A 13,652-nucleotide genomic window follows, 5' to 3' on the forward strand; every position below is an offset into this window, starting at 1 on the left:
TCCCGAGCAGAGAGCAGAATGTTTGTTAAAGGTAACATGTTGTCTTTATTAAGGTTAAACACAGGGGTATAGAACATAGACAAGAACAGCAATAAGGAACTGCACAGAAACATGGCAGAGCTGTAACCTGAGCTCTGACCCAAACTCACCAGTTAGTTCCATGTAACCACAGGCCTAGGATCAGATTAGTTATAAGATTAACCATAAGGAGGATGTAAAAAGGCCTGATCCAGGTAGTGGTTATGGGCAACTACAACTGATCCAAGCTGCAGTCTGTTTGGGTCAGTCTCCATCTACAGGACAAAACCGGGACTGCAGCTTTTCACCTGGGAACAGTTACCAGCATGTGGGAGTATGTTATTACAGGGTGTGTAGTGTAGGAGCATGTTATTACAGGGTGTGTAGTGTGGGAGCATGTTATTACAGGGTGTGTAGTGTGGGAGCATGTTAATACAGGGTGTGTAGTGTGGGAGCATGTTAATACAGGGTGTGTAGTGTGGGAGCATGTTATTACAGGGTGTGTAGTGTGGGAGCATGTTATTACAGGGTGTGTAGTGTGGGAGCATGTTATTACAGGGTGTGTAGTGTGGGAGCATGTTATTACAGGGTGTGTAGTGTGGGAGCATGTTATTACAGGGTGTGTAGTGTGGGAGCATGTTATTACAGGGTGTGTAGTGTGGGAGCATGTTATTACAGGGTGTGTAGTTTGGGAGCATGTTATTACAGGGTGTGTAGTGTGGGAGCATGTTATTACAGGGTGTGTAGTGTGGGAGCATGTTATTACAGGGTGTGTAGTGTGGGTAGACATAAAACATGTTCCTTTTAAAATAACACTTAAGCAAATTATTTTGTATGCAAATCTAGAAAGGTTGACTGTATTATGTACAGTAAATGCTGACTGCTGAGTGCAGCCAGTGGACGTGGGACTCCTGAAGGTCATCTCACACCAGGTCCATGAGGCATCCATGATGTCACAGGGGTCACGGACTCAGAGCTCCGTCATCAGGAGAGCCCTGAGAATCTTCTCTCTGCCCAACCTCATCTCCTCCTCGCTAAACACAGACACACACACAGACAGGGACACACACACACAGATCATCATGAGGAATGTTACATGACTGGGATTTGTGTGTTAAGTGTGTCTGTAACCTGAGTGTGTGTGTAACCTGAATGTGTGTTACCTGTTGGTGTGAGAGGCGAGGCAGGGTACCAGGGGAGGGATGGAGGTGTGGTAGAAGGAAGGGGAGAGGTGGGGAGAGTGAGAACGCTCACAGCATGGACTCCTCAGCTCCAGTATCGGCATGTCCATCTGCAACACACACAAAACAGTTTAGTTCACAATCCACTATTATTTTGCTTAGAAATGACAAGGCTCTGATCCAAATGGACAAATGCTCTGCTATGAAAAGTGTGTGTTGCTGAGTGCTCTGGGGTATGATAACCTGTGTGTTTGTTTCCTGAGGGTATATGGAGGGTTGTGTCTGGTTGTCCAGTGAGTTGTTAGATCCACACTTCCCAGTGCTCCGGGAAGAGATCGCTGCAAGTGCCTCTGGGAGATTATCCTCGTCTTCATGGTTACTAAGGATCAATTACAGGACAGTGTTCAGCCACAGCATTCTAAATGTAAAACATGAGTAGTGAATAACTAACATCATAGGTTTTTGTGTAGTGGCTAGGTTATGACAGTACTTTGAGTACAGGACACAGCTGTGAGCATCGTATGGAATCCCAGAGCAGGTTGTGAATACCCTGCCATACTTACAAGCTGAACTGCCTGACCAGTCTTTTCCTGCGGTTGGTGTTAGGGTTAGAATTGGCGTGTCTGTCTGTGGTTGAGTTATGGTCGGGGCGGAGGGAGGTTTTCTCTGTGGTCAGACTGGAAGTGGCAGAGTCTCGAGAGTCCTGACAGGAGCTCTGATACCTGAGACACACACATACCATTATCATCCACCATCAAACACACACTCTGGAAGGAGTATTGTATCACTGCTAGTACTGGCCTGTCGTTGATCTCCAGACTACAGGTCTTCCCTCTAGGTGTCAGCGGAGCATCCTTCATCGAGAGAGGAAGAAGAGGAGAGGACAGGAGGATGACAGAGGAGGAGAGGACAGGAGGATGACAGAGGAGGAGAGGACAGGAGGATGACAGAGGAGAAGAGAGGGATGGGAGAAGAGGAGAGGACAGGAGGATGAGAGAGGATGTTAGCTTTTACACGGCTACTGTAAACACACACTCACTAGGGGTTAGTCCTCACTCTATAGACAGCATCCGTCACTCACTAGGGGTCAGAACTCACTTTAAAGACAGCCTCCATCACTAGGGATCAGTCTATAAACAGCCTCCGTCACTCACTAGGGGTCAGTATTCACTTTATAGACAGCCTCCATCACTACGGGTCAGTCCTCAGTCAAAAACAGCCTCCGTCACTCACTAGGGGTCAGTATTCACTTTATAGACAGCCTCCATCACTACGGGTCAGTCCTCACTCTATAGACCGGCTCCGTCACTAGGGGTCAGTCCTCACTCTGTAGACAGCCTCTGTCACTAGGGGTCAGTCCTCACTCTGTAGACAGCCTCTGTCACTAGGGGTCAGAACTCACTATATAGACAGCCTCCGTCACTAGGGGTCAGAACTCACTCTATAGACAGCCTCCATCACTAGGGGTCAGTACTCACTCTATAGACGGGGTCAGAACTCACTATATAGACAGCCTCCATCACTAGGGGTCAGAACTCACTAAAGATCATCACTGAGGGTCAGTACTGAGGCTAACTCTATAGACAGCCTCCATCACTCACTAGGGGTCAGTCCTCACTCTGTAGACAGCCTCCGTCACTAGGGGTCAGAACTCACTAAAGATCATCACTGAGGGTCAGTACTAAGGCTAACTCTATAGACAGCCTCCATTACTCACTAGGGGTCAGTACTCACTCTATAGACCGGCTCCGTCACTAGGGGTCAGAACTCACTATATAGACAGCCTCCGTCACTAGGGGTCAGTACTCACTCTATAGACAGCCTCCATCACAAAGAATCAGTACTAACTGTAAAGACAGCCTCCGTCACTCACTAGGGGTCAGAACTCACTCTATAGACAGAATCCTTCACTCACTAGTGGTCAGAATTCACTTTATGGACAGCCTCCGTCACTCAATGGGGGTCAGAACTCACTTTATAGACAGCCTCCATCACTCAATAGGGGTCAGAACTCACTCTATAGACAGAATCCTTCACTCACTAGTGGTCAGAATTCACTTTATGGACAGCCTCCGTCACTCAATGGGGGTCAGAACTCACTTTATAGACAGCCTCCATCACTCAATAGGGGTCAGAACTCACTCTATAGACAGCCTCCATCACAAAGAATCAGTACTAACTGTAAAGACAGCCTCCGTCACTCACTAGGGGTCAGAACCCACTCTATTGACAGCCTCCATCACTAGGGGTCAGTCCTCACTCTATAGACAGCCTCCATCACTAGGGGTCAGTCCTCACTCTATAGACTGCCTCCGTCACTCACTTGGGGTCAGGGCTCACTCTTTAGACAGCCTCCATCACAAGGGGTAGGTACTCACTCTACAGACAGCCTTCATCACTAAGGGTCAGTACTAACTGTAAATACAGCATCCGTCAATCACTAGGGGTGAGTATTCACTCTATAGACAGCCTCCATCACAAGGGGTCAGTCCTTACTCCATAGACAGCTTCTGTCACACACTAGGTGTCAGTACTCACTTTATAGATAGCATCTGTCACTCACTAGGGGTCAGTACTCACTCTATAGACAGCCTCCGTCACTAGGGGTCAGAACTCACTCTATAGACAGCCTCCATCACTATGGGTCAGAACTCACTCTATAGACAGCCTCCATCACAAAGAATCAGTACTAACTGTAAAGACAGCCTCCGTCACTCACTAGGGGTCAGAACCCACTCTATTGACAGCCTCCATCACTAGGGGTCAGTCCTCACTCTATAGACAGCCTCCATCACTAGGGGTCAGTCCTCACTCTATAGACTGCCTCCATTACTAGGGGTCAGTCCTCACTCTATAGACAGCCTCCGTTACTCACTAGGGGTCAGTACTCACTCTATAGACAGCATCCTCCATCACTAGGGGTAAGTTCTCACTCTATAGACAGCCTCCGTCACTCACTAGGGGTCAGTACTCACTCTACAGGCAGTCTCCATCAATACAGGTCAGTCCTCACTCTATAGACAGCCTCCATCACTAGGTATCAGAGCTCCATCTTTAGACAGCCTGTATCACTAGGGGTAAGTCCTCACTCTACAGACAGCCTCCGTCACTCACTAGGAGTCAGTACTCACTTTATAGACAGCCTGTCACTCACTAGGGGTCAGAATTCACTCTACAGACTGCCTCCATTACTAGGGGTCAGTCCTCACTCTATATACAGCCTCCGTTACTCACTACGGGTCAGTCTTCACTCTTAGACAGCATACTCCATCACTAGGGGTAAGTGCTCAATCTATAGACAGCCTCCATCACTCACTAGGGGTCAGTACTCACTCTATAGACATTATCAGTCACTCACTAGGGGTCAGTACTCTATAGAGAGCCTCCTTCACTCACTAGGGGTCAGTACTTTATAGACAGCATCCGTCACTCACTAGGGGACAGAATTCACTCTATAAACTGCCTCCATTACTAGGGGTCAGTCCTCACTCTATAGACAGCCTCCGTCACTCACTAGGTGTCAGAACTCACTCTATAGACAGCCTCCATCACTAGGGGTCAGTCCTCACTCTATAGACAGCCTCCATCACTAGGGGTCAGTCCTCACTCTATAGACAGCCTCCATCACTAGGGGTCAGTCCTCACTCTATAGACAGCCTCCGTCACTCACTACGGGTCAGTACTCACTCCATAGATAGCATCCTCCATCACGAGGGGAAGTCCTCACTCTATAGACAGCCTCCGTCACTCACTAGGGGTCAGTACTCACTTTAGACAGCCTCCGTCACTCACTAGGGGTCAGTACTCACTCTTTAGACAGCATCCTCCATCACTAGGGGTAAGTGCTCCCTCTATAGACAACCTCCGTCACTCACTAGGGGTCAGTCCTCACTCTATAGACAACCTCCGTCACTCACTACGGGTCAGTCCTCACTCTATAGACAGCCTCCGTCACTCACTAGGTGTCAGAACTCACTCTATAGACAGCCTCCATCACTAGGGGTCAGTCCTCACTCTATAGACAGCCTCCATCACTAGGGGTCAGTCCTCACTCTATAGACAGCCTCCATCACTAGGGGTCAGTCCTCACTCTATAGACAGCCTCCGTCACTCACTACGGGTCAGTACTCACTCCATAGATAGCATCCTCCATCACGAGGGGAAGTCCTCACTCTATAGACAGCCTCCGTCACTCACTAGGGGTCAGTACTCACTTTAGACAGCCTCCGTCACTCACTAGGGGTCAGTACTCACTCTTTAGACAGCATCCTCCATCACTAGGGGTAAGTGCTCCCTCTATAGACAGCCTCCATCACTCACTAGGGGTCAGTGCTCACTCTATAGATAGCATCCTCCATCACGAGGGGAAGTCCTCACTCTATCGACAGCCTCCGTCACTCACTAGGTGTTAGTCCTTACTCTATAGACAGCCTCTGTCACTCACTAGGGATCAGAACTCACTCAAGCCTCCATCACTAGGGGTAAGTCCTCACTCTATAGACAACCTCCGTCACTCACTAGGGGTCAGTCCTCACTCTATAGACAACCTCCGTCACTCACTAGGGGTCAGTCCTCACTCTATAGACAACCTCCGTCACTCACTAGGGGTCAGTCCTCACTCTATAGACAACCTCCGTCACTCAATAGGTGTCAGTCCTCACTCTATCGACAGCCTCAGTCACTCACTAGGGATCAGAACTCACTCAAGCCTCCATCACTAGGGGTAAGTCCTCACTCTATAGACAGCCTCAGTCACTCACTAGGTGTCAGTACTCACTTTATAGACAGCCTCCGTCACTCACTAAGGGTCAGTACTCATGCTAAAGACAGCCTCCATCACGAGGGGTCAGTCCTCACTCTATAGATAGCCTCCGTCACTCACTAGGGGTCAGTCCTCACTCTATAGACAACCTCCGTCACTCACTAGGTGTCAGTCCTCACTCTATCGACAGCCTCAGTCACTCACTAGGGATCAGAACTCACTCAAGCCTCCATCACTAGGGGTAAGTCCTCACTCTATAGACAGCCTCAGTCACTCACTAGGTGTCAGTACTCACTTTATAGACAGCCTCCGTCACTCACTAAGGGTCAGTACTCATGCTAAAGACAGCCTCCATCACGAGGGGTCAGTCCTCACTCTATAGATAGCCTCCGTCACTCACTAGGTGTCAGTACTCAATCTTTAGACAGCCTCCGTCACTCACTAGGGGTCAGTCCTCACTTTATAGACAGCCTCCATCACTAGGGGTCAGTCCTCACTCTCTAGACAGCCTCCATCACAAGGGGTCAGTACTCACTCTATAGACAGCATCCGTCACTCACTAGGGGTCAGTACTCACTCTATAGACAGTCGCCGTCACTCAATAGGGGTCAGTCCTCATTCTATAGACAGCCTCCATCACGAGGGGTCAGTACTCACTCTATAGACAGCCTCCATCTGAGCTTTGTAGATGTTACACTTGAGATGGTCTGGAGGGCTGCAGGGAGAGGAGGGCTGGAGAGACTTCGCAGACAACTGCTTCTCCTCTGCCTAAGAGATGAGAGAGAGAGATGGAGTCCAAATGTGTACTAAAACAACTAAAGGTCAGACATAAAATATGTCTGACCTGGTGTGTAACCGTACCTTGTTGTCCATGTTGACATGTAGTGAAGGCCAGGGAGAGGTGTTGCTGTCTGTCTCCAGGGGGTTGAGCAGACAGACCTCCAACTCATCTACAGGACAGGGAGGGGCTCTGTGTTCTAAACACACACACACACACACACACAGTGTTAACATATAACCTGGCTGCCGTGGTGTGTATAACCTGGCTGCCGTGGTGTGTATAACCTGGTGTCTATAACCTGGCTGCCGTGGTGTGTATAACCTGGTGTCTATAACCTGGCTGCCGTGGTGTGTATAACCTGGCTGCCGTGGCGTGTATAACCTGGTGTCTATAACCTGTCTGCCGTGGCGTCTGTAACCTGGCTGCCGTGGCGTCTATAACCTGGCTGCCGTGGTGTGTATAACCTGGTGTCTATAACCTGGCTGCCGTGGTGTGTATAACCTGGCTGCCGTGGTGTGTATAACCTGGTGTCTATAACCTGGCTGCCGTGGTGTGTATAACCTGGTGTCTATAACCTGGCTGCCGTGGTGTGTATAACCTGGCTGCCATGGCGTGTATAACCTGGTGTCTATAACCTGGCTGCCGTGGCGTCTGTAACCTGGCTGCCGTGGCGTCTATAACCTGGCTGCCGTGGTGTGTATAACCTGGTGTCTATAACTTGGCTGCCGTGGTGTGTATAACCTGGCTGCCGTGGCATCTGTAACCTGGCTGCCGTGGTGTGTATAACCTGGTGTCTATAACCTGGCTGCCGTGGTGTGTATAACCTGGTGTCTATAACCTGGCTGCCGTGGCGTGTATAACCTGGTGTCTATAACCTGGCTGCCGTGGCGTGTATAACCTGGCTGCCGTGGTGTGTATAACCTGGCTGCCGTGGTGTCTATAACCTGGCTGCTGTGGTGTCTATAACCTGGCTCCCGTGGTGTGTATAACCTGGTGTCTATAACCTGGCTGCCATGGTGTGTATAACCTGGCTGCCGTGGTGTGTATAACCTGACTCCCGTGGTGTGTATAACCTGGTGTCTATAACCTGGCTGCCGAGGCATGTATAACCTGGCTGCCGTGGCGTGTATAACCTGGTGTCTATAACCTGGCTGCCGTGGTGTGTATAACCTGGCTGCCTGTGGTGTGTATATCCTGGCTGCCGAGGCGTGTATAACCTGGCTGCCGTGGTGTCTATAACCTGGCTGCTGTGGTGTCTATAACCTGGCTGCCGTGGTGTCTATAACCTGTGGTGTGTATAACCTGGCTGCCTGTGGTGTGTATATCCTGGCTGCCGAGGCGTGTATAACCTGGCTGCCGTGGTGTCTATAACCTGGCTGCCGTGGTGTCTATAACCTGGTGTCTATAACCTGGCTGACGTGGCGTGTATAACCTGGTGTCTATAACCTGGCTGCCGTGGTGTCTATAACCTGGTGTCTATAACCTGTGGCGTGTATATCCTGGCTGCTGTGGCATGTATAACCTGGCTGCCGTGGTCTATAACCTGGCTGCCGTGGTGTCTATAACCTGTGGTGTGTATATCCTGGCTGCCGTGGCATGTATAACCTGGCTGCCGTGGTGTCTATAACCTGGCTGCCGTGGTGTCTATAACCTGGTGTCTATAACCTGTGGTGTGTATATCCTGGCTGCCGTGGCATGTATAACCTGGCTGCCGTGGCGTGTATAACCTGGCTGCCGTGGTGTCTATAACCTGGCTGCCGTGGTGTCTATAACCTGTGGTGTGTATATCCTGGCTGCCGAGGCGTGTATAACCTGGTGTCTATAAACTGGCTGCCTGTGGTGTCTATAACCTGGCTGCCGTGGTGTCTATAACCTGGCTGCCTGTGGTGTGTATATCCTGGCTGCCGAGGCATGTATAACCTGGCTGCCGTGGTGTCTATAACCTGGTGTCTATAACCTGGCTGCTGTGGTGTGTATAACCTGGTGTCTATAACATGGCTGCCGTGGTGTGTATAACCTGGCTGCCGTGGTGTGTATAACCTGGTTGCCTGTGGCGTCTATAACCTGGTGTATATAACCTGGCTGCCGTAGTGTGTATAACCTGGCTGCCGTGGTGTCTAACCTGGCTGCCGTGGTGTGTATAACCTGGCTGCCGTGGTGTCTATAACCTGGCTGCCGTGGTGTGTATAACCTGGCTGCCGTGGTGTGTATAACCTGGCTGCCGTGGTGTGTATAACCTGGCTGCCGTAGTGTGTATACCCATGTGTGTGTACTCACTGTTCTTGTGTGTGTGACAGTAAGTCTCCTGGCTGTTGTCGTAGTGTGTGTGTCTGCGGTGGCGTTGGTGTATGCTTCCAGAGTACGGCGTCTCGTTCTCCTCAACACTGAACTGCTGCTCCCCTCCCAGGACAGGACCACGCCGAGGGAAACTGGGGACAGCACATCACACTCAAACACACAGTCCAGAAACCCAGAACCAGACCAGCACCCTGTTCCACCTTCTTTACCACACAGTAACACCAGTTTTTAAAACCTCTCTTTGGTACACAGGCTGCTGAGGGGAGGGCAGCTCTTGGAAACCACATTTGATAACATGAGCCCGTCTTCCCCAATTAAGGTACAATCAGCCACCTGTGCTTTGGTAGTCTGTGTGTGTGTGTGTGTGTGTGTATAGCACATAATTTTAACAGTCATTCAGTGTGTGTGTGTACATGTGTACATTATTCAACTTCAGTGAAGGAGTTTAAGCAGTGCGTTTATTCAACAATGCTGTAGCGACCAATCTAAGGCTGGTTGTGATAAGAGTAACAATTTTAAGCAAACAGGAAGGAATGTTGAGCATGGAGAGGATGTAAACACAATCAGCATTACAGGTAAACAAGGCCATCAGAGCCATTCTATTGATCTATGGGGGTTGATTAAGCTGAGTCAGAACCCCTCACACACAACGTTCATGCCTCTGAAGAATAAAGGCAGATTTGCATCTATTGCTGCATGACTTCCATAACATGACATTGTAATGTATATATTATCATGTATATATTGCTGATAAGGATTTAACAATAACATTTTCCTTCATCGTTTAGCTGAGATTTCCAAAGTAACCATATTCCCCTACAGATGCAATGTAGAACCATGTGATCCCTAGTTAAAGCAGTTTATGATGACAGACTACTTCACACACACTCAAATGATTGGCATCTTACATTCAAACAATGAATCCTGAGCTAGGATAACTTTTCAAAATATGAAATTATTTGGCTTGCTCTAAAAGGATTTGGCTGAAAGCAAATCTACCTGCTAACTGGGCAGAAAAATAATGTCTCGGTATGATTGTTTTGTAAAGCATAAACGGAATTTCAATCTTACCCAGTTACATTTGAAGACTTTGTAGCATTCAGCCACTAAAGTATCAACAACAATTGCATGAACTAACTGAACATCATGGTCCAATCCACTAGGAGAGAGATCTCTCTATGGTGTCTGTGTTTAAAGTCGCTCTCTTTCTGTTCGGAGTCTCTGTCTCCACAGCATGGTGGTGATCTGATGGAGAAGACACATGGTAGACAAGGCTGGTGTGTAATGATGGTGATGAGGAGGATGGTGAGGTACTTTGGTCCATGAGTCCACAACCAGTGTTTCTCTGTCTCCCAGTCTCTCTCAGTCTTCTGTATTCCAGTTGTCTCGTATGTGTATGTGTTAGAGTTTAGATTTAGAGGTGGGTTTGGGACAGGGTCCTGGGACAAGGTCCTCGGTCAGAGCTGTAGAGGTTAGGGTGGAGGGGTCAGAGTGCAGTCATGACCTTGTCTCTGTACACCACACTGATGGATCCTGGGAAAGACCCGCTGGACCTCTCTGGTACTGACCGATGACTGGGCTCTTGACTCACTGCTACTGCAGCAGGCGCTCTGGACATGGGAAATGACACACACGGTACGCATACACAGACACGGTAAGCATACACACACGCACACACAGCCTGTCTAAATGATGCAACACATGAATGATGTAACAGTGATATGACGTGAAAGAGACATTCAAAAAGAAAGATAGGAGATACCCGACAGAGAGAACCTCTGAAATGAGAGAACTCTGGGGGCTAGGGGGACTCACTATACACCATTAAGAAGACAACTGTCTTACCTATGTGTGCGTCTGTCTGTCTGTCTCACCTGTGCGGGGATGTGTGTCCTGAGTGTTGTAGGTAGATGGGGGGTGTGAGGGCTGGGTGCCAAGGCTCATGGGCTATAGGGATGTTACGCTGGTACTGAACAGAGATAGATGGAGAAAAAGACTGAGAAATAATATTCAGTTGAATATTGCAGGTGCATTGCCATGGTAATCAGTCACAAAGGTATCCACTGACGGTTTCTTTTTTAACCTTCATATCCATGAGGAACCATTGTGTGTGTGTGTGTGTGTGTGTGTCTTACTGGGTGTAGACTAGGTTCGGGGCTGGTGTGGGCGCTGAAACAGAACAATATAACTGCTCAATAAGATCACATTTACATACAGATCATTAATCGAAACATATCTGTAATTTTCATACATTGTTATAAAATGTACATCTTGCTCATTACCATATTGCTCTTTAACATGAATAGAGGCGTAACATTCAACTCCTCCAGAAAGGACTCACACCACTGGACTTTCTCCACTTGTGTTACAGCCGGAATTAGAAAATGGATTAAATATGCTCACCGGCCTACATAAAACATCTCATAATGTCCAAGTGGAATTATGCTTTCAGAAATGTTTACAAATTAATTACAAATCAAAAGCTGAAATGTCTTGAGTCAATAAGTATTCAACCCCTTAGTTTTGGCAAGCCAAAATAAATTCAGAAGTAAAAATGTGCTTAACATGTAAAATAAGTTGCATGGACTCACTGTGTGTGAAATAATATATTTTTTAATGACTACCTCATCTCTGTACCCCACACACACACAGATGGTTGTAAGGTTCCTCAGTCGAGCAGTGAATTTCAAACAGATTCAACCACAAAGACCAGGGAGACCAGGGAGGTTACAATGCCTCGCAAAGAAGGGAACCTATTGGTATTACATTTTTTTTTAAAGCCCACATGGAATATCCCATTGAGCATGGTGATGTTATTAATTACACTTTGGATGGTGTACCAATACACCCAGTCACTACAAAGATACAGGCGTCATTCCTAACTCAGCTGCCAGAGAGGAAGGACACTGCTCAGGAATCTCCCCATGAGGCCAATGGTGACTTTAAAACAGTTAAAGAGTTTAATGGCTGTGATAGGAGAGAACTGAGGATGGAAAAACATTGTAGTTACTCCACAATACAAACCTAATTGACGGCATAAAAAGGAGGATGCCTGTACAGAATACAAATATTCCTCCTGTTTGCAACAAGGCACTACAGTAATACTGCAATGTGGCAAAGCAATTCACTTTTTGTCCTGATTACAAAGTGTTATGTTGCATATTTGATTTGCCCCAAACATATCACCAAATACCACTGTATTTTCAAGGATAGTGGTGGCTGCATCATGTTATGGGTATGCTTGTAATTGTTAAGGACTGGGGAGTTTTCAGGAAAAATAAGAAAATGTAATGGAGCTAAGCACAGGAAAAATCCTAAAGGAAAACCTGGTTCAGTCTGCTTTCCACCAAACACTGGGAGATGAATTCACCTTTCAGCAGGACAATAACATAAAGCACAAGGCCAAATCTATACTGGAGTTGCTTACCAAGACAGTGAATGTTCCTGAGTGGCCGAGTTACAGTTTTTACTTAAATCTGCATGAAAATCTATGGCAAGACCTGAAAGTGAAAATGGTTGACTAGCAATGATCAACAACCAATTTGACAGAGCTTGAAGAATTTAGAAAAAAAATAATAATAGGCAAATGCTGCACAATCCAGGTGTGGAAAGTCTTAGAGACTCACGCAGAAAGACTCTGTAATCGCTGCCAAAGGTGATTCTAACAAGTATTGACTCAGGTGGTTGAATACTTATCTAATCAAGATACATTGGTGTTTAATTTGACAAATGTCAGCATTTTTCTTCCACCTTGACATTAGTATATTTTGTGTAGATCGTTGACAGAAAGTTACAATCCATTTAATCCCACTTTGTAACAACAAAATGTAGAAAAAGGTCAAGGGGTGTGAATACTTTCTAAGGGCTCTGTACATGCTTGGTTGTCCTGTGCTCTCAGGGACCCACCTGATATGTGGTGGTTTGGCTGGAGAGAGGGCTGTAGATAGAGAGAAAGCCAGGTTACATCAGGTCAGTGAATCAAGCACAGGAGAATTGACATGGGAAACTGCCTGTATGGGTGTTTTACTGTATGGGGGAACTGGGAGCTGTAGGGATGTAGGGTATATGCTGTAGTGTGTACTGGGGAAACTATACTGACCCTTGCCACCCAGTGAGTGAGTGCGGGAGGGGTATCTCTTGCTGGGTCGCCTCTCAAACGTACTGGCCCTCCTCAGCCTCCCTCCGTGGGTCGCCTGGTACTCAGTCTTTCCACTGAGTAGGAGAGAGAGAACACTTTAAAGGGATACTTCAGGATTTTGGCAGTGAGTCAGATTAACTCATTGATACCATTTTTATGTCCCTGCTGGGAGCTGTATGGATGTAAAGCTGTAGGGTATAGGCTATAGTGTACTGGGGAGAATATACCAACCCAGTTTAAAATAATTTGCTAACTAGAGTTAGCGTAATTGCTAACTGGCATTAGCACAATGACTGGAAGTCTATGGTAACTATTAGCATGCTAGTAGATACAGACTTCCAATCATGCGCTAATGCTAGTTAGCATTGGCTCATGAAACTGCTGATAACTTCCTTAACACTGGATGCAGATACATAAAAATGGTATCGTTGAGTCAATCTGACTCTGGGGAAGTAGATAAAGTGCTTCATTGCC

General features: G+C 47.5%; 1 protein-coding gene across 10 annotated transcripts in view; it reads right to left on the minus strand.

Moving 5' to 3' along the window:
- Positions 1-19: 19 nt before the first annotated feature.
- LOC109900281 (protein tyrosine phosphatase non-receptor type 3) overlaps positions 20-13,652 on the minus strand; it is a 35,726-nt gene continuing 22,093 nt past the window's right edge. For 4 of the 10 annotated variants that reach the window (XM_031836688.1, XM_031836681.1, XM_031836675.1 and 1 more), the window contains 12 exons: positions 13,140-13,252; positions 12,947-12,977; positions 11,176-11,209; positions 10,915-11,036; positions 9,020-9,171; positions 6,823-6,938; positions 6,619-6,729; positions 2,001-2,053; positions 1,763-1,921; positions 1,443-1,578; positions 1,182-1,309; positions 20-1,052 (listed from right to left, as the gene is read on the minus strand). In XM_031836688.1, the coding sequence (XP_031692548.1) occupies positions 989-1,052; positions 1,182-1,309; positions 1,443-1,578; positions 1,763-1,921; positions 2,001-2,053; positions 6,619-6,729; positions 6,823-6,938; positions 9,020-9,171; positions 10,915-11,036; positions 11,176-11,209; positions 12,947-12,977; positions 13,140-13,252 (1,219 nt within the window). In that variant the 3' untranslated portion in view covers positions 20-988. Of the gene's footprint in view, positions 1,053-1,181; positions 1,310-1,442; positions 1,579-1,762; positions 1,922-2,000; positions 2,054-6,618; positions 6,730-6,822; positions 6,939-9,019; positions 9,172-9,479; positions 10,651-10,885; positions 11,037-11,175; positions 11,210-12,946; positions 12,978-13,139; positions 13,253-13,652 lie in introns of those variants that run through there. The other 6 variants (XM_031836684.1, XR_004211824.1, XM_031836721.1 and 3 more) reach the window with 6 other exon arrangements.

The sequence above is a fragment of the Oncorhynchus kisutch genome, linkage group LG2 (assembly GCF_002021735.2).
Source record: "Oncorhynchus kisutch isolate 150728-3 linkage group LG2, Okis_V2, whole genome shotgun sequence".
In the NCBI taxonomy this organism is placed as follows: Eukaryota; Metazoa; Chordata; class Actinopteri; order Salmoniformes; family Salmonidae; genus Oncorhynchus; species Oncorhynchus kisutch.